This window comes from Orbicella franksi, chromosome 12, assembly GCF_964199315.1.
Source record: "Orbicella franksi chromosome 12, jaOrbFran1.1, whole genome shotgun sequence".
In the NCBI taxonomy this organism is placed as follows: Eukaryota; Metazoa; Cnidaria; class Anthozoa; order Scleractinia; family Merulinidae; genus Orbicella; species Orbicella franksi.
The window spans coordinates 16,688,762-16,715,157 of NC_138156.1; the positions used below are offsets into that span (position 1 = coordinate 16,688,762).

The 26,396-nt window shown below is 39.2% G+C and overlaps 1 protein-coding gene across 2 annotated transcripts; it reads right to left on the reverse strand.

Annotated features, from left to right (window-relative positions):
• Positions 1-2,479: 2,479 nt before the first annotated feature.
• On the reverse strand, positions 2,480-26,341 carry LOC145462423 (neuropeptide Y receptor type 2-like). Of its 2 annotated transcripts, XM_081445950.1 has the most exons (3): positions 24,340-26,341; positions 8,166-8,392; positions 2,480-6,899 (listed from the first exon to the last, which is right to left on the reverse strand). In XM_081445950.1, the coding sequence occupies exon 3, from the start codon at positions 6,582-6,584 to the stop codon at positions 5,415-5,417; it is 1,170 nt and encodes a 389-aa protein (XP_081302076.1). In that variant the 5' UTR covers positions 6,585-6,899; positions 8,166-8,392; positions 24,340-26,341; the 3' UTR covers positions 2,480-5,414. The 2 variants fall into 2 exon arrangements, with proteins under 2 accessions (XP_081302076.1, XP_081302075.1); XM_081445949.1 differs by lacking the exon at positions 24,340-26,341 and having other exon boundaries at positions 8,166-9,400.
• Between the last annotated feature and the right edge of the window lie 55 nt (positions 26,342-26,396).

Genomic DNA, 26,396 nt, shown 5'->3' on the forward strand with positions numbered 1-26,396 from the left:
TCGCGATGTTTAAATGTGAGTTTCTATAGTTCATTGTGCTTAACCAGTGACCCAAAATCAGTTCCAGAGTGAAATTCTTATTCTGAACCATCTTTCTGGAAAATAATTTTGTACAAACGTACAGAAACTGGTGTTTGAGGCTATTCCAAGACCCCCAGCAGAGAACATAAATGTTTCCAAAAGCCCATTTTATCAAAAAAGAAAACTACTGTGCTAGGTGTTTTGGAAAGAATAACTTATATTTTATCATATCAAGGGTATAAAGTGATGTTCAGTGTCGGATGGCATGTTTCGTGGTCATGACGTCACAAAACACATTTTGGTAAATAAGCTAGTTTGCAAAAGAACTTTTACGTCGCGCCAATTTGCTGTCGACGTGTTGCTTAGGTAAAGGAAACGTTCAAATATGATACAACATTAACTAACCCGTTTTTAAAAGATTTTATGAATACTTTAATATTGTCACGTGACCTATTTCCTAACATTGCACTGATTTAATGCAGAATAGTCTTTGTAAAAGAAATTGAAAAATTACTAGTTTTACTCACTATCAGTTGTTTTTTCCGCTCAAACAGGGTACAAAGTTTCGAAATAATAACTAGTCACGTCACCAGGCAATGGAGCGTAAACTCTATTGGTGTTGCTTAACAACGTAAAATTATTACGGGTGCAGCTTTTTAGGCTAAATGATCATATATTTATCACTTTATTATAAAAGTGGAGACTTGTTATCGCGTTCAAGCATCTAGCATCTTATGCCTGTAGTTTTTCTAACGTATTTATAAACAAATAGTACTGTTTCGTTCTCGAAGTGTAAAATCCTATGTTTGGCTACCTTAAATGACGTGAATAACTTCTAGCTGCCAGTTCTTCACTATAGCAAACATTTTTTTATAGCTACTTACCAAAATAAACGTCAAGTGCTTTTATTTTTTCCTTTAAAACAAACATATATTTCTATTTCTTAACTGATATGCTGACCCTAACATAACCCTAGCCCTCGCCCTAACCCTAACCCTAAACCCTAACCTTAACCCTAAGTGAGGTAACCCTAACCCTAACCCTAAAAGCTAATCCTAACCCTAAGTGAGGTAACCCTTACCCTAACCGTACCCCTAAACCTGACCCAATTTTTTCATCTATTTTGTAAGAGCTTCCGTAGTTGTGGGAGATGTTCCTTTTCATAAGGGAAATGAATGAGCCTGTAATGGTAAATCAGGTCATATTGGGTGCCTTATTTACCTCACAAGGTCATTAAGTGTCTCCAACAATGATATTCCTAGACAAAGGGCTAAATTTCCCTTCGTTTTGTGTAATATTGAGGAATTTTACATTCATTACGCAATAACTTAGTGGGGGGCAGTGTAGCAATCACGTGATAGTCATAAATCACTATCACTATAAAGAGAGCTTTGTTTTGCTTAAAATAATATCTGGTAAATTTGGCACGTGTTACGCTGCAAAATGTAATAATCGCCGCAAAATGACGCAAAATGTAATAACAATCGCCGCAAAATGTAATACTAACGCAAAATGTAATAACATCAACGCAAAATGTAATAAAGTTATCAACGCGAAATGTAATAACTTTCCAACGCAAAATGTAATAACTTTTTTAACGCAAAATGTAATAACTCCTGAATTGGAAGTATGTTCAAAACAAAAGATATGACAGGCCTACACGGACTCCCCTCGTGAATTGCGATAGCGATGCATTTTAGCCTTCAATTAAATTTTCGCTCTAACGAGCGTATCTTTTAGAGATTTGTCTTTCTTATATGATATTATCGGAGGTTTAGTATAGATGCTTTTACGTAAGCATCATTTTGTTTGTCCTCCGCCGTGTGTTCTTCGGTGTCCGTTGGAGGACATTAAGAAGGCGTTTCTGGGGCTGTGTAGTCGACATCCTCGTCACCAGATGTACTTAGCAGTAATTCGTTGTCTGACATCATAGTTGCTTTAGCAGGACCGCCCGGTTTCGATTCTTCACGAATTTCTTCAGCTGCTGTTTGGAGCGTGACAGCTTTAAATTCAATGTTACTCAGGAAAAGGTAGAGAAGTTTCTCAATTCCGTTCTCGCTCGAATAGTTGTTTGGTGATCTTTTTATATCAGGATAGGATAGAGTGTGTTTCTTTGTTAAGGCTATTTTTAAGCTTGGGCTTCCCAAATAGAAGTGAGATCGCTCAAGAGTACTATAATACATTTTTACGCTGTGTTGCGTATTATACTCAGTCGAGGGCAAGGCCTCGGGTGTTTTTAAGCGCTGTAATTTGCGTATTGTACTCTTGTTTTGTACATCTTTGGGTTTTAATTTTTCTTTTGCACTTTTCTCTTTATATCTACCCCTTTACCAACTGCTTGCAGAGAGATTCACGGCAATTTACGCTGACTTTCAATCATGTGTTATTGAAATTAAGGTAAGCCCCTCACTGGGAAGCCAAAGTTTCTTTACCATTCTCATGGCAATCAATCAATGGCAAAATCAATCAGCCATAGCTTTGTATGAGAAAAAAGAACATGCATTTGCGGATAATTTCATAAAGCTTCACACAAACAAGGTCCTCCTGCTCCCTCACGCACACTCCTTCCTCGTTCAACCAACGTGTATTTTGATTCGAGGGTGTGTAGAATTCATAATAAAACTAGTAGACCTAGTATACAGGTTATTTATAACTTAGGTTCCGAAAAGTCAGAATGACGATACTGTTACTAATTTTTGACTAAGTTGAACATACTTGCAATTTAGGAGTTATTACAATTTGCGTTATTACAATTTGCGTTAAAAAAGTTGTTACATTTTGCGTTGGAAAGTTATTACATTTCGCGTTGATAACTTTATTACATTTTGCGTTGATATTATTACATTTTGCGTTAAAATTACATTTTGCGGCGTAACAGCATGGCATTTGCCATTTGTTCTGTCATAGACTAGTGCAAACCCAAAGGCCCTACAAACACTCAAAATGTCCACTGGACTTATCGAAAAAACTCTGAAACGATCTTGCCGAATTTCCTTCGAGATGAGTGTGAAATTTAAGGGAAGTACACAGCGGTATAAGTTTTTTCACGTAGCAACGGCCATAGCAACGACTGTTTGCTATAAGAACGTAACCAAAAATATAGTTAAGTTTTAACAAATATGAACGAAACTATTTAGAAAAAACTTTGAAAACATGAACAACTCGATTGGTATGATTAGTTGTGAAACGCTTTGCCATCACAGGCTTATTCATTTCCCTTATGAAAAAGAATATTTCCCACAACTGCGGTAACTTTTTACGAAATAGAACAACCATTGCACCCCCTCCCCCGAGATCCAATCTGCCCACCCCCCGCTATTTGTGGCTCGTTAAATGCTTAATACTTCGTGTAAGAAACTTAAAGTACATTTTTCTCAAAAGTTTACTCTTGTACCGACTGACTTCGCGCCAACATTTCTACTTTGCAAGGAATTTAAGTAGAATTCCCGAAACTTGGACTCATCAAAGACCAATAGTGTCGTGATGTTATAAACCAAAAAATCGTAACATTTTAACGTCTGTCACGTGACATGAGATGATTTGTCCACTGAGTGTGGTAAAAAATAAGGTTATTTCTAAATAAAGCCTGTAAAAGCACTGAAAGTAAGAGTTAACTGTCAAAACGTAGGTTCATTGCACAGAACAAAACAGAAACTTACACGATATGCTTATTTGAAACTCAAATCTTGTTTTGTAAAAGAGCAGGAAGTGTTGGCGTCAATACTGTAAAACACTACCTCAAATGGCTGTGGCTGGTTTCCATAGCAACCATTTTGAGTAAAACTCTAGAAATTTAATTTCTCTTCTTGAGTGCAATGGCACACAATTGATCTTTCTTCACCATATTTAAACAAACTTTTCGGTCCATTTGAGGGTACCATACCACCGTAAATCAGATATTCAAGCTGAATTGGAAAGCACATTTAAATGATTTTAGACGGAAAAAATTTCAAGGTATTGGAATTCTCTCTAAAATGAAATATGTGGACAAGCCTCAGGTCTGGTGTAGACTAGTGAAAGTCTGCAAGAACTCGGAAAAGCTGTAAGAACGCTCACCTAAGGTTCGTGTTCCCTCTGCATTTCTTCACGGGTTATCCTTAACTTCCACTCTATTCGTGTTCCTGTTACTCGATAGAGACACGGAAAATGTTTTTCTCTTTCTTTAACGATTGTTACAAATCTAACACAGGTGAAGTAAGTCGGCGATACAACCAGGATGATTATTCAGTAGAACTGGGGATATCTGATACCTTTTCAGGTCAACTTAGCATTTCAGTATAATCGTGTTACTGACTCGCACCCTCGCTTCACATTCAAAACTAATTTGTGAGCTGTAAGTACGTTAGAATTCTTGAATAAAAGTTATTCATTCGTTCAGTTCAACTAGTCATTGATTGATGTTGGCACTGACAAAGTTTAAGTTATGCAGCCTATCAGCATTTTCTCCGCAGAAAAATGGGCCTCGCATTCATGTTCAAAAGACCTCTCGCCCCAGGGCAGTCGGGGAAAACAAACAGTTCTTGCATTACCTCTCTGACAACTTTAGCAACATCAACTTCTGATAAGGTCTATTACCATGCGTTAATATTTTGAGAAACCAGAAACTACAAGGGACAGCATACGATAAACACTGCCAACGTAGGATCTACAAGAGATCTAATTAGCGAAAAAAATATGTAAAGACAAACAATAGACTGCAAGGCTGATACTACGTGAAAAACGTTTCGAGACACCAACATGGCAAGAACCGATAAAGCAGGATCGCAATAGTGGACAGCTATTTCGTCCTTCTTGGGACTCGTCAGCACTGTGTAACGAGGATAGATAACGCCAGCCCAATAGCCAACGCACATAAATTGCAAAATGACCCGTTCACTATATCAAGTTCCGTACTTTGAACTCACTTGCGCCCCGAAACATGTGTTGCCACATCATGTGTTTCAGGTCGCAAGGAGACAAAGTGTCACGATTGGTGCCTCGAAAGGCAAAAAATAAATGTGGCTGGACAAGGCCAGCCTAAACATTGAACCGCATGGCAACCACCATGTTTTAAAAACTTAGCGTATCGGATCTGAAAGACGCACGGTCCGAAGATACATAAATGAGAAACCAGAAACTGCAAGGGACCGCATACGATAAACGCTGCCAACGTAGGATCTACAAGAGATCTAATAGTAGTATCAGCCTTGCAGTTTATTGTTTGTTAATATTTTGTATCTTTTTTACGTTAAGCGTTTGGAACAAGGGCAGACTTTGAATTTCCTTCTTCACTGTTTGCAATTAAGTATTGTTTCTGCGCTAGTTCGTAGCTGGCAATTTACTCCAAGGTCTAAAAGATATATGTGCAAGGTTTAATTTGCCGGGATCAAGTGTAAACGCATGTCTAAGGCAGCTCACTTCGTATGGCACGACACCAGTGTAGCAAACGCTTTAGCGTAAAATTTACTCATTGTTCCATATAGAATAGGATGAAATGCCCCAGGAAGACAAGTCAGAAGGAACGCATACCTCCTTACAATAATGTAATATGGCCAATCAGATAGCCCGCCCTTTACTTGTTCGTAGATAAACACAACCTGGATAGGAATATAACAAACAATAAAAGTAAGTATGATCAAATAGATCATTCTGAGAATGTCCACTTCGAAGTTCATGACACTACTGCAATCATCTCTTGTTCGGACGGCTTGGACGGGAGGCAAGGCGTGCCTTGGACATCCAACTTTACCAGTTTGACGTTTTGCTTTGGTTTTCTTTCCGTTTTCGTTCTGCACCCAAGCATTCCCTTCCATTGTTTCTAGTTCGATGAATCGGGCATGTCCATTTTGAGGCGGTAGATCCTCTCCGGTTACACCATTTGTGCGCGTTGCATTTAACTCAGTCACGTGGGTTTTGATCTTGACGGCCACAGCAACGTACGATATCGAGATAATGAGATACGGAACAACAAAACTCACGATGAAACGAGCAATAGAGTATTTAGTGTGTCTTGAGGCATCTTGCGATGTATCACCAGGGAACAGGGCTCTACAGTGGTTTTGTCCAGACGGGAGCTTGATCTCGGCGTGCATCACTCCAACTGGCAGCACAACAATCAAAGCGGCAACCCACAACAAACCAAGTACTAGCAACACTTTGGCTAGCGAACGAGAGGCTAACTGGTGGCAACTGGAGACTATCACTCGATATCTGTAAGCCGCAATGAAAGCTAGCGTATAAGTCTCCACAAACATGGCCGTCATTTGAATGGGAAACACCAGCTTACAGGCGACGTCACCAAAAGGCCAATGATTCAACCAATCATAAACGAAGTAGAACGGGAAACAAAGTGAGCTGATGGTTTCAGCGACAGCGAGATTGGTCACCAAGTAATAAGAAAATAGAAGTTGACGAGTAGGCAACGACAAAATGGATTTACACACCACGGCATTTCCAAGTACACTCCCCAGCATAATGAAGGCAAAAAAGACAACACGAACATAGAACGATGCTAATGGTTCATCAATGAAGTTGTCTGCTCTGTTCTGTTCTGTTGTCTGTTCTGTTTTTACCGTTGCATTCATGGTTCAAACGAGCTGGTGAATGTTAATCGAAAATTATGAATCGTTCACTTGTTTGACAACCTCGCTCATGCACTGGCCACTCTCAATCGCCCCGTGTAAGCTCAACTGTTCCTCTTCCTTGTTTTCGTGCTGCTATTTTCGGCACAACTGAACGCTGAGAACCACAAAATGTATCACACCAATTAAAGTTTATGACTCAGATCGCTCGTAATTAGTTCTAGAAGCCGCCAAGACTGAAGCAACAGGATGTAGAGTTGTTGTTCCGCCTGAGAAGTCTATGCTTTGTCGAACTGGCTTCAGTGACCAACCAAATTTCTATGTAAACAAAGTAAATGAATTCAAATAGTTACTAAATCGGTTTCGATTTTTTTTCAATCGCGCCAATTTTGCCCAGCAAACAGCCTAATCGTCGGTAGCTGTACTGAGCAACTTCCTCAACACAACGCCGGATAGAACACGTTTATTACTGATTTCATTAAAGCAAAATACGTATGTGTCCTTTGTGAAAGTACCATTAATTTCCAACGTTTCGATTGTAAGTTGTTTTAGTCAGTGTTTATTGTGTTAAGTTAAGTATAGCCCAGCTATTGTAAATGAATTTTCAGTCTCTTTTAGTATTCATAACCGTGCTGTCAGTTTTCTATGAACGGAAGTTTTAACTGGTTCAGTTTTAAAACCTTTTCTAACTACAAATACTGTTGCCATAAAATAAAATCAGTTCTCGATAAAAAAAAAAAGAAGGGTTTCTGTGAATTTCCAAAATTTGCGTGATGTTTAGAAAATTATTCTTATTCTGAAATTATTCTTATTCTGAAATCATCAATATGACCAAAGAGCTAAACAGAACTGGTCTGAATAGGTTTTTATAAATAGAAACTCTGACAGTAAGTACTTCAGCAATACACTTTTGACTGCACGTTCTACAGTTATATTAAGGTGTCATGGTACATTTTTCAGCCACCAGCTGACTTCTGATTCGCCGTGAACATCAACGGAGTAATTTAAAATTTCACGTTTTCATAACACTAGAACACGTACGGAGTGTGAGGCCATAGACGCGAGGAAATTTCAAGCTGTGGACAAACATTATGAGTTCATAAACTGTTAAATTGACTGCACACAATGTACAACTCCCTTAGTTTGAGACTGATCTAAATCTGTTTATGAATTATACATGTATATAGTTTTTCTTGGTTGTCTAATGTTTCTTTAAAACAAGATGATATCTAGCAAGAGCCGAGCCCGGAACTGTTCACTAATTTGCATGTTCAACAATGTTATTGTCTTCAAATGTAAAAATTATCAGGTTGTCAGTTGCATGATAAAAGAAAAAAATCTATTTTTGTTTCAGCTGCCTTAAATTTTGTGTTCTCGTAAATAAAACTGACCAAGAGGTTGAACCGACATATTGGGTATACTCCTAATTAACGGAAGGCGATATCCGAGTCGAAACATTTAGCATACTCTCCAGTTACTGCTGCGGTTTTTTCCTTTTCTCAGTTTGTCGATGAATTATATGAATACAACAAGGAATTTTTAAGAACTGGAAGTTCGAGAGATTTATGGAACAAAAACGCCTACCTTCGTCAAGATTATCAAGTTTGTAGTTTCCTTCAGTCTCAGTGTGTCACTGCATGGCTTCTTTGGCGCGAACTTTCATAGGTTGAAGCTGCCTATCGTCAGGTGTTATCTAGGATTAGCAGAGATAATCTAGTTTCCCTCGTGAAATTGAAGATGCTGTTTTTACTCCTTATTGGTCTTGTGGCTGACCTGCAATGCGTGATGTTGTCCAACTCTTAAGCTTCCCCCTGGGAACGGGTAATTAAGTTCGGTTTATACAGAAGTTTGTTCCATTATATGCTTTACATACAACAACATAAGGAAACAGCTGAGCCAACAAAGGGTCTGGTCCAAATAATGATTGTTATTCAAAATTCTCCCAGGCTTGGCAACCTCACTCTGCTTTCATGCAGGTATATTTCTCAATGTATTTCTGCTTTTCTGAAATCGTAGATAAGAAACAACTCATGTGGCTTCGCATATTTTGTTTTGCAATAAGCCATCTTGAAAGTCCAACAACAGCTAAAATGATCCATATTACTGTCTCAGCCAACGTTTTGGCAACTTTCTGACGACCTTAATTTCAACTGGGAAAATTAAAATAAAAGCCGCAGTAGAACTTGACAACTTCGCCTCCAAGAAGACTAAAAGACTGTGGACGCTGATTGGTTCAAATAAAAGCTATCAAAAACTAATCAAATAGATGTCTCAAAAGTTGCTAAAAATTCATCAAAAACTTTGCCAAGGACAAGTAACGATATGATGTGCAGCAATGTAATAAAGATTATGACCGAGATAATTTTGTAATGTTAAGGTGGTATGGTACCCTAAAATATGGCGATGTTCATGAAAAATTCAATTTCTTGGAAATACAAGACTTAAGACCCTTGAGGACTTGTCAAAAACATTTTGAAACGATCTTGCCGAATTTCCTTCCAGATGAGTGTGAAATTTAAGGAAAGTACACAGTGGTATAAGTTTTTTCACGTGGCAACGGCCATAGCAACGACTGTTTACTATAAGAACGTGACCAAAAATATAGATTATTTTTAACTTATATGAACGAAACTATTTAGAAAAAACTTTTAAGACATGCACAACTCGATTGGTATAATTATTTGTGAAACGCTTTTCCATCACAGGCTTATTCATTTCCCTTATGACAAGGAATATTTCCCACAACTGCGGTAACTTTTTACAAAATAGAACAACCATTGCACCATCTCCCCCGAGATCCAATCTGCACCCCCCCCCCCCCCCCCACTATTTGTGGCTCGTTAAATGCTTAATACTTCGTGTAAAAAACTTAAAGTGCATTTTTCTCAAAAGTTTACTTTTGTACCGACTGACTTCGCGCCAACATTTCTACTTTGCAAGGTTTTTAAGTAGAATTTCTGAAACTTGGACTCATCAAAGACCAATAGTGTCGTGATGATGTAAACCAAAAAAATCGTAAAATTTTAAGGTCTGTCACGTGACATGAGATGATTTGTCCACTGGGTGTGGTAGAAAATAAGGTTAATTCCAAATAAAGCTGTAAAAAGCACTGAAAATAAGAGTTAACTGTCAAAACTTAGGTTCATATCACAGAACAAAACACAAACTTACATGATATGCTTATTTGACAGTCAATTCTTGTTTTGTAAAAGAGCAGGAAGTGTTGGCGTCAGTACTATAAAACACTACTTCAAAAGGCTGTGGCTGGTTTCCATAGCAACCATTTTGAGTAAAACTCTAGAAATTTAATTTCTCTTCTTGAGTGCAATAGCACACAATTGATCTTTCTTCACCATATTTAAACAAACTTTTTGGTCCATATTGAGGGTACCATACCACCTTAAGGCTTGTCTTCACTAGTGCATAAACATAAGCCAAAACAGCACAATAGGCACAAGCTGCGGTTAACTGGCGCAAGTAGCAAGTAGCAAACTAAAATACAAAAATGTTCACCATTTTCTTTTATTTTATTTTCAATCATTTATGGAAGTGCCGAAAAGCCTGATGACAAAAAAAAGTAGAGAGGACGAGCAAATTTCGGCAGCTTTAAGTTAAGCTCATCGCCGTTCGCAAGCAAAATGTCAGCTAGTACAAACCAGTTACATTAAACGAATTACAGTTTTCTTCTTTGCCATATAATAAACATCTTATTAACCGAGCTAAGTCGGTCTGTATGGGAGAATCTTGACCTCGGTCGTGTGTACAGACCTCACTGCGTTCGGTCTGTACTCACGACCTCGGTCAAGATTCTCCCATACAGACCTCCTGCTCGGTTAATAAGAGCTAAGTATTGAGTGAAAAGTAGCCTTACCAGATATTTCATAAATTACTTTCAAACACTGAAATAAGCTTTTATGCTAATATTTTGCAGAAAATAAATGGATTTAAAAGTTGTACAAATGTTTGGGAAAAATCATCAGAGCAGAAGAAGGAGGCAGCGTGGCCAAGTGGTCAGCGTGTCGGACTGGTAATCCAGCTGTCCCGGGTTCGAGTCCCGCTCTAACCACTGCCTGGATTTGTTTCTCAGTAGCCCTGAGTTCAAATCCTCGGCCACGCTTGTAAATAGCCAACTGGTTTGCCTCCGGCCAATAGCTGGTTTTCACATGACGTCACTAAAATCCGAACTACAAAACTATTGATCTTCCTGGGATTTTACTTAAATGATGTATAAGAGCAGCTGAAAATTAATATTCCTACAAATTGTCGCTCCGAATGGGTTCTTGGTTTTGTGATGCGCTACACTTGAATTTCTAAGCTTTTGCGTGACGCGGCATTTACATGACGGCCTGGAGAGCTGTCATGACGGTTAAAAAAGTGACTCATTTCGGGGAACTTGGCTATCTTAACAGTTCATGTCTTAGAAAAAGTATTGTTTTAATGTTTTAGAGTTCCTCGCGGGATAAATTCACGCGTTTGTAGCAAAACTCAGTGACAGATGTTTCCGTTTGTTTCCGGCCGCCATGTTGGTGCCCATACGGATGGGCACCAGCATGGCGTCTCCATACAAATCTCTATAAATTTGGGTAAAACATTTCTCCTCATATCTCGCATAAGAAAAATTGTTGTGACCAGAATTTTGGCGAGAGTCTTTCCATATTTACTTTCTTTCATTTTCCAGATTCTGGACTTTATCTATTGACCGGTTTTGTTTTTTATTTTGATCTATTTTGAATTGCGTGACACTGAAAACCAGCAATTGGGATTCTTAATGCATCAGTCAATTCCAGCAGTGCCCATCCCCCCCCGCCCGGGCTAACCCCCGGGCATTAGCATTTTTTTTAAAAACTGGGCAAATTCCCCGACTCCGGGATCGTCGCCTTCCAACTACTCTGCAGTTTTTTAATTAATCAGTGGATAAAACGGTCAACTGTTCAGTATTTTAATGCAACGGTAAGACTTCAAGGACAACAGTACGTCTTAGTTGATTCTGATTATATTTATTTCTTTATAATTTTATTTGTTTTTAACAGTTTGCTAGGGGATAGCTGGGATTGCGTCGGACGTGCCCCCAGTCGCGAGCGATGATAGGCGCCTGTATTCGCAGGCTACTTTTTCGGTGAAGAATCAAGACATTTTAAATGATGATGCATTGCATTTTAAGCTCGCAAGATCTGTCTTGAAGATCGCACCATTTGAATTCGCAAACCTTAAGTATTTTAACTCCACTTTCATGATTTAATAAATGCTAGGCTAGTTTTGAATGCGAAATGCGAAATAGTTTTGTTCACGTCAGTGATTGTTTTGTGATAAACAAAATATAGTTCTCCTTGTCGCTTATATTTATATGCTTACAAGTAATGAAGAAATATCTAAAATTGAGAAAACATACCTTTAAAAACATCTGCAAGTTTCTCTAGTCCCTGACGGACAAGCCATTGCTCGACAAATGCCTCGTCTTTCACAATGAACTCATCCATGGCACTTTCCAAAACACGTGTGTCGAATGCCTGGGGGTCGCCCCGGGGTAAGCAAATGCCCAGCCCCCGGGCCATGATAAAATTGCGGATGCCCCACCCCCGGGACTGACAACGTGAGCAAATGCCCCGCGGTTGCCCGGGGGGGGATGGGCACTGCTGGAATTGACTAATGCATAACAATGTTATGTTCAGTTTGAATTATTTGTTTCGGTTGTTTGCTCGGCCCCACTAAACATTGCCAAGGGTAAATAAAGGTTCTATATATATATTTTATTTTTATACAGGCGTAAGCGACATTCGCATGCTCAGTAAGACGTTAATAATTAGCGCCTACTGTTAGGAAAATTATCAAACAAATGGCTCTACTTAACAGCCTATGCTTCCATACCCTAATGCTCTAGTGGTGAAAACCAGCCTTTCAGTGAGTGATATTTGAAAATTCTCTTAAAACTGCAGTAGCGTTTAGGCGAGTGCAATTTGAAAGAATTTTCAAATACCACTCGTAGTGTAATCCTTAAATTCCTGTGCTTTCATACGACTACTCATTTATTGTATGACTGAGAAAATTAAAGAAAATTAACAAAAAAATATTCGGCTCTCAGCCAATGTCAATGAAGTATTTTCCTAAGCCATATAATAAGATTTTTTGGTTAATTAGTAGAATTCTATTTGAAAACTAATGCAAATACTGCAATCTGATTTGCTGAGTAATTGTACACTATCAGCCATTGGTGTGCAGTGGTTAGAGGTCTTCTACGAAATGGCGATGTTTTTTCCGGCTGCCCGCAAAGTTGTGGAGGAACATTTTGGTGCAAATTGATAATTAAATTCCTGAGTAGACTAAAAGAAGGACGTTTAAGGTTTCTCGACTTTAAAAAACTTGAAATTATTGAGAAAAGGATGCGCCGACACACACAACTGCAATGTCAAATGACAATTCAATCCGAGTGATCTTTCTAAGGCTCGAACTTTATATCTATAATACATCGATAAATAATTGGAAACCGTTATTTGTAGTAGATTTCACAATACGTGCTCATTAAGCTCAGAGGAAACGATACATTGCTACACAATGCTGTACATGCTAATGTGATATGTTGCAATATCTTAACGCGGTATTGGTGGGAGGAGTAATTTTTACCTTTAACGAAGTCGTGAGACCAATCGTCTGGAAAGGGAAAGAACTGCCTGCAAACAGTGCGGAGCCTCTCGAAACTTTGACCCCCCGTGGGTACTCCTAGGGCTTTCCACAAGTTGCTCGAGATTTCCCAAAAAGTTGACCGCAATTTGTCAAAATGTTGCTCAAAAGTTGCTCAAAAAAGTCAAAAGTTGCTTTTTGTAACGAACGTTGCTCAAAAGTTGCTCAAAGAAACAATTTTTTTGTTGTTGCTCCCTTCCTTTATTTGTTCTGATGCAAAAATGTGCAAATTGTCCAACAAAAGTTAATGATAAGTGTAATAAACACTATATCGAGACTTCTCTAATTAAGTGAGTAATCTTAACTCTTTCTGATTCGCCAATTTGTTGCTTAGCAATGACGTCATCAGTTTTTACACGTGGACGTATATAGATAGTGTTAGCGGCATATTCCCGCCAGTAGTTCAAGTTTCAGTTATCGTGCGTGCACAGTACGTGTTTTCAAGTAAATTAAGTTTTAAGCTACCCTTGACCATTTAGAGTGCAAGCGGGAACCGATGTGTAAGTACAAACTATTTTCTATGCTTGCTTTTTAGTATAAGTTTCAAGTTTTGACGTTTTTTAACCTTAAGTACCTTTAGTCTCGGTTTTTTTTTTTATACAACAGCCTATTGTACTAAGTCCAACACGTGGCAGAGCCCCAGTTTTCAAAGTTTTTATTAACCGCGCGGCCATGGGCCGAGCGCGGTTCTAGGTTTACCCGTGGTTTATTTTTTTTTTTTGTATTTTTTTTGTCGGTGACCAGACGCAGACCTCCGCTCGGCCAAACTTTAAGTCACGCAACGTGTGATGTTTTTCCGCCAGAAGCTGTTAAAACATAAACACACGAACAATTTTACGGATATTGTTTTCTTTTTTGTGGGTAAAATATATTTTCTTTTCGCTTTATCAAAGCGTTGGATTTAAAGGGAATAATAAATACGCTGAAAAAAGGTATTACGTCAGCCATGGAATGCGCTGACGTTGCAGCTTTCACTTTCGCTACGTGACAAATAAGATCGTGTTTACTTTGCAAGTTTATTTCGGCAGAAGCGACGGTGATTAATTTATTTGTAATTTTGCGAGTATTTCTTGCGGTTTTAGGCAAATGAAGTAAATCCTTTGACTGTTTCATCGCAGCGAGTTCATAGATCGGAAAGAAAATTAAATGTTTGGAAGCCAAGCAAAGAACGTGCAAAGATTACGTCATTGATAGGGAAATAACCACCGTACTAAAGATAGCCGTAGATAACGCAATTCTTGAATTACGTGACTCGTGTGACTTCTTTGCTAACCCTTAACTCAAGGGAAAAAAACAATTAAATTTAATCGTGACTTTAAAGAAAGAAAGCGGTTTGTAATAGTGTTCGTATCTTCATGCCCATACATATCCCGAAGAAACTTCCAGATTAAGACTATTACGTCATCGGAGATGTCACAACGGCTACGACTGATGGTGCGATAATAGAGTTTATGTTGATCAAGTGCTGTGATGTCTACAGTAATCAATGAATCGTCAAAGATTGCTTTGGAATATGCACTGCGTTGCGACTGTAGTACTAAGAAAACAGTTAAATTTTAAAAGCGCGGTTATAAGATCTAACAGATCTTCTTGTTTCACCTTGTTTCTAGCGATAGATCTTTATAGTTCACACTCCCCCTAGTTTAGGTTTCTATTTAGCAACTTTCCTATAAGAATCTCTGGTAATTCAGTTAAGTCCTTTCCTTGCTAGTAAATTCCCACATCGCTTTCAGTGGCGCTCACGCAAGCACGTTTTTATCGCATCGTACAATTTTATTGCTTTCAAGTTTTAGAGTGTTATCATTTATTGTATTAGGACAGTTAGCAGTATGCGTATCTGCTTGGGATCACTGATGATTTTAATTATATCTTTACTGAGAAGTTTGACTGGAAGTATTGTCATATCGCAGTTATGATTGGAATGTTGCTATTATTGTTTCGTGATTCTTGTCATCTTGTAATCTTCTATTATCTGGTAATTAGTTTATTCATTACATCATATTTCAGTTTACGTTCGATTATCGTCAATTAAATCACCGTCAATCACAGCTGATTTTCCGTGATCTCTGGCTTTATTCGATTAGTAAAGCATCTCCCACACACGCTAGTCTCATCGCGACAAGTTGTCTAGCAAGTGACAATTCGGCCTTTCAACAGTCGCTGTGAACCTGACGTTACAATAAGTTAATTGATAAGTTAATAAAGATGGTGAATTTTAAGCTCGGTAACGAAATGTGAAGGTGAATTAATAAACATGACACGAGCGTGGGACAAAGAAGAATTCTGAGTCCCCGAGAGGAATAGAACCCATGACCTCCCGAACACCGGGCGGGTGCTCTATCCACTGAGCTACGAGAACTCATGGAGAACAAGGTCATTTAACTGAGTTCATATATGACAGGTGCCGGCTCGTGTCATGTTGATTAATTCACCTTCACATTTCATTACCGAGCTTAAAATTCACCATCTTAACTTGTCACTACTCACGATGACTTCGATAGCGTTGATCCTAACAGTATGCAGGACACCTGTCATATATGAACTCAGTTAAATGACCTTGCTCTCCATGAGTTCTCGTAGCTCAGTGGATAGAGCACCCGCCCGGTGTTCGGGAGGTCATGGGTTTGATTCCTGTCGGGGACTCAGAATTTTTTTTTGTCCCACGCTCGTGTCATGTTGATTAATTCACCTTCATAAAAGTAAGATGTCTAAGCATTTTTGCGCAATTTTGCGGCGTAACCAGCATTGCTAAATAACTTTGTTCTCAGTTAAAACCAAACATTGTATAATTAAAGACTACGCATCAATTTATTAATATTAATCTTGTAAAAATTCTTAACCTGAGACACTCGAGTCAGTCGATTGTGAACGTTAGCCTGCCATTTTGAATTTTCTTTTAAAAAAACCACTGACCTTGCTAGCAGCCCGGCTGCATGCGGGGAGTGGCTCCTTTTTCACAGGAAATTCATAAATTGTCTACTAAAACATTGTGAAATATGGGAGCAAGGCCAATTTAAGCACTGAAAGCTGCTCCGATTTCTCAGAATTCGTAGAAAATTAGGAATTTTTCAGAGTGCAAAAAGTTGCTCGAAATGAAAAAAGTTGCTCGAAATACGCGTACCAAGGTGCCAAAAAGTTTGCCGAGCAACTTATGAAAAGCCCTAGTAATATTAACTTGTGCTCCCTACGGTTGAAAACGTCTTCGAAAAGTTGATAAGCAAGCAAATAACGTCTTTCGTTGAGCCGTGCCTAAGCATGAAAACGACTGCCTAACGACGAAACCAAAGCTGCGAAACAACACATCCGAAACTTGTGGAATCCTGGAAAAGGGCAATTGACAGAAACCAATACGTTGCAGAAATTGTCTCCACTGGCATGTCGAAAGCGTTAGACCCACTGCATTCCAAAGTACGCATCAATAAACTGAAAACATGCCGCTTTTCGGATTGCGCTACAGATTTGTTACGATGAAAAAACAGAATTAGTCTTGGATCAGGGAAAAAAGTGAGGCTGTCCTCAAGGCTCAGCACTAGGCCCACTCCTTTGCCGGAACATCTTCAAACTGACCTGTCCTATTACTAGCAGAATTCTAGTAATATAATTTAGTAGTATACTGATGCAAATGCTGCAGTCTAATTGGCTTAGCTATTCGTATACTATTAGCCATTAGAGTGCAGCAGCTGTCGCTCGTCCAGGAAATGCGACGTTTTTATCGCTTTTCCGAGGTTTTGGAAGAAAGTTTAGATGTAAAAGGATAATTAAATTCCTGAGAAGACTAAAAGAAGGACATAAACGGATTCATGACTTTAAAAACTTGAAAATATTGAAAAACCAGTGCGCGCGCGTTAACACCGCAAATTTACCAAGGACAATTCAATACGTGCGATTTTATTAAAGGGTAAAGTTTAATAATGCGTCGAAAAATATTTGGAAACCATTATTTGCGTTAATTTAAGTTAGAATTCGACTAAAACAATTAGATTATTCGCTCTCGATTTCTATGAGGGGATAGTTGATTCGGCTTTCGGCCTCATCAACTATCATCTCATAGAAATCTCGAGCTCATAAACTAATTGTTAAACAGTATTTGTAATGATAATAGGACTGAGTGGAGTCCAATTCGATCTGTTATCATACGAGTGATTAAGAAAATCGGACGACCGCGAAGCGGGAATCCGATTTGTTAATCACGAGTATGATTGCAGGCTGAATTGGACGACGCGAAGCCCTGTTACCAATTAATCAAAACCATGACAAAATTCGAGAAACGAACAAACCATCGATTGAGCGCTGAACGATTTTAAAACGTCGTTATGAATGCTGAAAAACACAGCAGTTTACTCAACAAAGTGCACCGCAACAGCGCGCGCAAAATGACGCGTACTGTCCAATTACAAGCATGACACGTACACTGTCCAATTAATGCTCAAATCGGGCTGCTGATAGCCAATCACGTTCGAGAATTTTGTTACAGTTTTGATTAGTAATAATAAGTGGAGTACAATTCAGGGAGTAATCGCGGGAGTAATTTCAAAATCGGACGAGCGCGAAGCGCGAGGCCGATTTGAAATTACGAGCACGATTACTTCCTGAATTGTACGACACGAGGTCCAATTACTAATTAATCGTATCTTTAATAAATTTCGGAATTAAAAATGTCTTTTGAGAACTTATTTTGAGCGAAAACGTCTGTAACGCTTTTCATAAGTTTTAAAAACTGCAGGAAGCAGTGCGAAAGAAGCCAGTAAAGCGTGCCAGGTTAGGACTACGCGGAAAAAGTAGATCTTTGCAAGGGTTACGGGAATCCCTGAAGAAAAATTGGGGTAACATGCATTTTTTCGAGATAATTAGCCTTAAATCTCAACAAAAATGCTGACATCAGCATTTTTCTGAAAAAAGAAGGGAAGGATATTTCTTCACAGATCCTTAGAATTCGCCTTTACAGACAGAAAAGCGAATACAGTTATAAAGATCTTCAAACTACATGGTAAATGGTGACATAAAAACCATTTTTGGCATGTTTTTAATAACAAAATCGTCGCAACGGCGCTTTTAGGGTCTCTGACAGCCTTCCTCTGGTTCAGCTAACGTACAGTCTAAATACCTTTTGCTCACAACCAGAAACTAATCACGTGTTGAATAGGCTTGCCACTTCCATTTCATAACATAAAATGTAGGGGTAGCCACGTGTTTTTTAAAGTTATTAATCTTTTTTGAAAACTTTTACGGTGCCGGTTACATATTTTCCTGTCACCTCCCAAGTAAGTAAAACCTTTGCGTATCTCGAACTTGTTTTGCGCGCGCACTAGGCCATCTGCAGGTACATGTTTACAGTTGGATTTCAGTATAATGTTCGACAGATACAGCTAGTTTTTCAGCTGGAAGACGTTAACAGTTAGTGGTTAGCGATATGTTGCTATTCTGGTGTTCCTGGTTTAAGTACAGGTTTATTAAACTTGATTTGGTAACAGTGGGAAAATTTTGCTTTCATTTTTAGTCGTGTACTTGGTAGCGTAGTTGATTGCGTCAGTGTGAACCCCAGCGCGCGCGTGGTGCTTAAACCTACCTTGCGTGATGCGCAGAACGTGTGCGCATTAGCAAAAGTAGGCACCGTCCTCAACAAGGAAAAAGTGCTCTACTGCTTAAATATACGTGTCCACAATTAGCTTACTGTGTACAGTATGCTAAAAGTTTTGACACGGTAAAAAAGTTATTCATTCGATCATTCATTCATTCGTAACGACGAGCTGACAACCAAATTACCCTCCAAATTTCTTGAGACAAAAGTCCATTCCAGCAATCTTTTATTTGCAGAAGTCATATGACACAACAACCCGCGCGGCTCGGAGAATGGCATTGCATTGTTCGTGTAATTTCACTGTGAGAGTATGGAGACATGAGTGAGGAAACTAACTTTGAAACTAGACGTTTTCAGAAAGGTAGGTCCCTTTGTTATATTAAAATTGCCGGTCATCGTGAAAGCGCCGGTTACTTAGTGAGAGCTACACGTACCCACTTCAAAAATATTTTTATCCGTTCATCTGCTACTATCTTTTGGTAGCTGAATAGAGAACCATTTTAAATGATCACAACGGATAAACATAAGCTTAACTCTTGGATATTTGGGGAAGCGTTGAAAATGACGTTCGACTCATAAATTGTTTCATTTTCGTCTCCCTCTGTCATGTCTGTACACTCACAGCCGGGCTTCACAAGGTTTAACAAAGAATGGTGTTGCGTCTAGTTCAACTCCCCCTACCCCTCTCATGTAGTGTCAAATTCCACACCCCAGTATCAACTACTGATATCAAACTCAGGTCTCTCAGGGCACATGTATTACCGTAGAATTTCGAAAGTAGCAGCCCTCGTTACTTTTGGATTTAGCTGGCAAAAGGGGCTCTTATTTTCTGGTTTTGTAGCTGTTACTTTGACATATTCCCATTACTTTCTGAGGGTTAAAAAACCTTTGTATTGTATTTCACAGTTGTTTTACACAAAGCGGATGCGTAACATGGAAATTATTAAAACTTGTGTTAATGTATGTTACTAACAACCCACATAAATAAAGCCAACTGATTGATACACTAATGTTGAGTAGTGTACTATGAAGCTAACAGTCCTGACTAAGAGAGATGGAAGATGCCTGTGTGAGTTTGAACTGCTGCACTAGGCTTGCTAGGCAAATGTTCAGGAGACTCAGGATAAGTAAATGTAATTTGAAACTAAATAAATTTGTTACGTTTGGTTGAAGTGTGGTGAGAGGTTCAGATGTCAATAAAAGTAAAGTGAAGTGGATCAAACATCAGGGCTTCAAAAGAGTGCTGTCCGTTTGTTCGGGACAAGTAGATTTTCCTGCTGGGCAAGTAACTTTTCATTGTCACATGCGCAAGGGCCCAGGCAAATTGTCTGTCAGCTAAATTTAAAAAACGTCAACTAAGACTTCCCCAGGGCAAGCAAAATTTGAGAGCTGCTTGTCTAGAATTCAATTCTTTTGGAGCCCTGAAACATACTTAAAGGAGCTCACTTAGGGTTTGCACATTTTGGAAAGTTTAGCCTAAATTTTTCAAATTTGTCGTTTGCAATCCGTGTGAATCTTCGCCACCCTTGACCATCCTTGTTCATTAATGGTTCATTATTATCTCCTTGATGTTTTTCTATCTTAGTAAACTATTATTTTCAGGTTTCCTTCCATTTAAAGGAGATTTTGTACGTGGCCAAAAAAAAAGAGCAAAACACTGTGACTGAGCTCCTTTAATATATTATCAGAAATTATATTTGGCCAGGAGCCATAGTCATCAAGTTAGTTGTAATTTTAGTTATTTGAGTATGGAACCAGAGATTACTGCTAATTATTATGTGGTTTGTGTTTGTAGCCAATATAATGCGTGTTCTGATTGGCTAATTGTAGGGAATTATTGACCTGTAATGTCCACAGGCCGATTACGGGCCTGTAAAAAGATGCAGAAGGTAATTTTAAAAAATCATTGCCTGGGTTTTTTTCCTGAAAATTGAAGCCGCTGAAAACAATGAGTGACTAGGAACACTCTTAGAGTGAATCCTATTACCCTGATGAGCCACAATTTCAGAAGAACAGTGAATTCACAGTGTTAAATAACGATTGAGTTGGCCGCCAGACAGGACAAAGGAAACAGCCAAACAGCTTTTAGTATGCCATTTGATAATTAACTACTTATTAACCTCCTCTGCTCGCGGGGGAGTGCTTTGGCTGTGTTTGGGTATGCATGAAGGGGTGTTGGTTTGGTTTGAAACCCTGAACCTATTTTTTGTAGGACAACACCCTCCATTTTAGAACCTCGCTTAGTGAGAACAATTGAGTGTAATCAAAGGAAACTGCTGGCTGCAAATTTAAGTATTGTTCTATCTAGAGAACTATCTGATGTTGATTTGGTGACGTGCTAAATAACTGACTGCTGAGAAACAACTAACAGGAGCAATTGTGCCGCCAGTTTAGAACAGACACACCCTGTTCAGAGTAAAAAGGCCAAAAAGATCGGTCAGTGTAAAATGAAGACAGCGGACTGCTGTCCGCAGATAGGGGATAAAATGCAGACTGCAGGCTGTAGACTTTTTAGTTGAATCGTGTTACCATTTTCATCATTGAGAGCAAATCGTAAACAGGCTAAACGGAGCGTTATTTAAGCTAACCTGAGTGATATTCAGGCTAACTGGAGAGCAGACTTTCACTTCGATTAGCCTGAATAACCCGGCCTGCTTACGGTCAGCACCCGATAATGTAAATAACACGATATATTCTTAGAAAGTCTGTAACACTAGCCTAAAACAAAGTCAAGTCATATGTAGGCACAGTATGGTTCAAAACGTCATAAATTTTGAAATACCGGTTCCAATAATTATATGTGGCCGAGAGCCACATTGATCTATTTTTAATTTTCCGAAATAATTTGCTCAAAATGAAGTTCTTTGTTCTGCCATTCTGGAATGTTAGAGTTTATTTCAGGAATATGAACGAAAGATGAAATAGTTGACGTGCAAAGGAAACAAGAATTTGTCTGGGCAGGTACGTAGATTAAATCAACAAATGACATCATTGGGGAATTGTAATCCTCTACTATAGCTGCAATTCAAACAAATTCATTTGCAGTTTGAAACCTGGTAAAAATCCAGTTCTAACTAAAATAAACGTGTGACATGAACTAATATTGCTGTTTACCATGTGCTAAACTGTTTTCTTTTTTCAACTCACTGAAAAAGAATGATATATTAAAAATACGTCCTGTTATTTTTACAAACTTTCTATCGTCTGTAATCGTATCTATTACAAAATTCTCGATTGCGATTGGTTCCCCGCGCGCCTATTTGTCACGTAATCGGAGCGCAATCACGTGGGTGTCCAATTACAGGTATCCCAATTTGAACTTTTTGTAACTGGATACCTGTAATTGGATACCCACATGTTTCGCACGTCAGTTACGCTTCCTTCGCAACGTTTCCTACAGTTTTCAAAACTTATGAAATTCGCTACAGACGTTTTCGCTCAAAACAAGTTCTCAAAAGACATTTTGAATTCGAAATTTGTTATGGATACGATTAATTGGTAATTGGACCTCGTGTCGTGCAATTCAGGGAGTAATCGTGCACGTTATTTACGATTTATTTAAGATTTTATTCAAGATTTAGAAATACTCGCGTTATTACTCCCTGAATTGTACTCCACTCGGTTCAATTACTATTACTAATCACTGGCAATTAGTGGAACTATTTTCTAACTTTTTGGCAATACAGTTAACATCTGAAACACACAAACCTTTTCTCGGTGTCTCTATTTTCCGCACATTGTCGTATCGTATGATCAGAGTCGTGGCTCAACAGTATTAGTTTGTGCAGGTACGCCGTATTATTAACTTCAAACTATCTGTTGCTGACGTCACTGGATGTCTAACTCTTCGTATTTGTTATCGGCACATAACGAACAGCTGACAATAATGTTCTACATTTTGCCAACGCATTTTGCAAACGCTATAAGGCATTGAAATTGAGAGGTGATAAAATGTGTCACTTAACCATCGTATTTAAAGTAACGCTTTGCGCGAGTTGCAATAAACGAATTTTCAGCATGTCATCTGTGCAAGAAATGCAGCGCGTTGATCGGGAGCTCTTTTTAGAGCTCATTGAATCCCCGGTCAACCCCGCTTTCTTGCACATGTCGGCAAAAATGATCTCAGAGAGATAAAAGAGTTAAAGGAAGCGAAGCAGAGTACTTCGGTCTCAAAGAGATCATTTTTGATTTTCGTTGAAAAAAAGATCTCAGAGTGTTCGGAACGTCGTTTTAACATCACTTTACATGTAATTTCATCAACATAAGAAGTGTTCGGACGGCTCCCATGTGTTTTCAGTTAAAGGATAATTCTTCCACTGAATAAAATACTCTGCCTTGCCCCCTTGATTTCGTTGAGAGACTATGCGCTCAACTTCATAAATACCCATAACAACGGGCTTTTGCTTGAGTCGGTACTTATAACTGAGGCGACGATCATAAGCGTCATCAAATAGTGATGCGTAAAAGCCGAGCTGCTGTCTCGTACGCTTTGACATGTTACTCCAAAGAGGATTCTAATAACTGAATACTCGAACCAGGGCCTTTTAAATGTTTTGATCAATTAAAACGGTTCCAATTTTGAATAATTATCTCACACATGCAGTGGACAACAATGCTCACTCAGGCGTAAGACGCGCTGCGTGCCTTTGCTTTTTTGTTCGGCTCTGGATTTCAAACAGAAATGTCATTTATTTTCCTCTTCATCTTCCGAATAGATAAAGACCTGTGTTGTCTTTTAAGTACTCGATCAACGACAGACTACGTGAACCGATCGAGTAAAAGACTACGTCTGATGAACTGCTTTGACCGGTCGAGTAAAAGAGGACAACGATTAAGTAGAAGAAAGTTTTATGCGCACCGTTCTTTCCATTTGGCAACGCTTTGGAAGAAGAATTTTTTGTGGGAGAACTTTTGGCTCCCGCGCTCAAACCATTTCGAGTGTGACATGTCAACAAAAAAAGTGAGAATGTCGCTGCACACGACTTTGTTGACAAAAGTCTTTGTGAAGAGCGCAGGCCGCCTTTAAATTAGAGCGCTTTTGTTAGCTTATTACACCTTGGGATTTACTTCACACATCAGACCGTTTGATTGACAGCCGCCGATTCATTGACGAGAGCAGTCGGAATTCCGACAGCTAATATTTGTAATTATTATTCCGCGCATTGAAAAACTGAGCACTGCAAGTATATGTCGCGAAAGACAATAGAATTCTGCGCGATGGTTTGTCCTGGCAAAATAATTTGTCGAAAGGTGGCTCAAAAAGTTTCGTGTAAGAAGCTTTTGCCCGCCGGGCCGTCAAAAGACGAGGAAATATCACAATCCTCATTACAATCAACTTGACTAAGTGATTACGAAACGCCAGGTTATGTATTTCTGTCCGAAATATTCGGCAAAGCCATTAAGTCGATTTTCAGTAAGATCCGAAAACCAACACAGTTTCGTTCAGATAGTGGAAACAGAATTTGGTCTTAAAATAAGACAAAGCAAATCAATGAAACTTGTTACCTTAAGACTCTTCAAATCCAGCAGAATCAAGGGTAACCAAGCTTCAAACAGGTGAACTTCCTGCCGGCGTTTTAAGCCCAAGCTGTGAGTAGATTAAAAGTGTGTGGTAGCGGTCAAGTTTGTACGTGAATATTTAGAAGAATGAAGATTGTTCCATTGATATAAGAGGCTGCAAGTTACTGAAGTATCTGGAGCTGAGAGGGTAAGGCCAAGTTCAGACGCCGTACTTCACATGAGCCGAATCGAATGTTAATGAGGGACAAGAAAGGATTTTTGTGTGAGATTTCCCCACACTTTGTCAGGACCAGCGAAATTTTAGATCCTGTTACGGGTAAATCCGACAAGCGACATGGCATTGAAACGGCGACATGAGGGCTATGAATTGGCGACGAACGACAGACTAATTCAGCGAAATAGGAAAAGCGACACCAATGGCAAGATTGACCAACAACGAATTCCGGAACTGAGAATGCAGTGATTGTTTAAGACGTCTGAGTCGAAGTGAAGATGCATTTCCAGAGTTTTAAATGTGTTTTCCTCTCTCACGCGCGATGTCGACGGGTCATGAAACCCAGGCTTTCTTATTTTAGCCTGCGACCGCACACGTATTTCCGGCTGTCGCTTGTCTCCGCCGAAAATAACGTCTGCGAACCCGAGCCAGGAAACGATTTCTGTGACGTAGGAATTTTAAGCCAATCACAGCCTAGCTCAAGTAGCCTCAGAACTACTGCACGAGGTATTTGCTGCGAGGAGCACTCGAGTTTCATTCTATCATGGAATCTAATTGGCCAAGGAGAAACAAAAGTCGTTACTTCACAGAAATCGTTTCTGACGCCAAACAGTCAACAGAAGTGAACATCTAAATTTAGCTAAATTTAAATCATGTTGTGCCAAAACGAACAAAGGAAGTGTAAACCTGAACATCGAACTCAGGAGACGAAAAGCTCGAACAAATTTAGGATGGAAGAAACATAATTTTGACGACACAGAACAGATCTCAGCAGTCTCTGGCGACGCCGGACAAAGCTAAATATGATCCGTGGTGAACAGCCATATAGCTTAACACAGTTTTAATCTAACAACCGAGCACGGCATCACAATATAGAATGCAAATAATCAACGTTGATGATCACCGACTTTGTCCCTCCAGAGCGAATAATTAGAGATACATTTCTGCATAAACATACATTTCTGCAATAGAAATGAGGCAAGACAAACCACACTACTCGGCACATGGCAAATTACAGAGGTGTCAAACTCTACAAAACGATAGATAACAGCTGAAACTATGCAGAGTTCTGACCTCTAACAGTCCACCGGCTCTACTCTACTTTTAAAAAAATCATCATGATAACACAACATTGAGTGCCCTTCAAAACCAAGCGAAGAGCAAAATAAAAGGTTGAGAAGCTGGAATTTATGAGAGAACGGCAAATGTAGAAATGTCACAAGCCGCAGGAGTCCGTGTAGGCTTGTCACCCGAATCAAACACATTTTGTTTCTTCTCGCGTCTGACGTCACGTGGCTTAAAGGAACCAATCAACAAAAACCGTTCGCCAGGCGAACGGTTGGAAGAGCATAAACAATGGTGCGAGGCGGATTTTTCTCGCCTCGCGCTTCGCGCTCGTTCTCGCCGCCCTGTTCTTGGGCTTCGCGCGCGCTCGTGTATCGCGCTAGAGCTCGCTAATCCGCCTGTACTGCAAGCTACTTCGTTTTAATCGAACAAGATCAAATTTCCCGACACAGTTCCTCTTAGACGAAATTCCGACACGCGACATAGGAATCTTGCGAAATGCCGACATGGCTGGTGGCGAATTTCAGACAGGGGACATACCCTAACAGGGCCTCATATTTCTTTCTTTCTTTATTTGTATACCAGAGAGTATACGAGAGCCAAGTGTTTGTCGCGTGATTTCTATTGAGAAGAGGGAGGACACTGGGAAAGTGACCCTGGGAATTAGTGTTTGTACGGCAGCCCAGAAGGGTCACCTACCATTTTTATTTTTTTAATGTTTGTTTTAATTTTTGTTTTCATTTTCGTTTTTTTTTTTTAATTT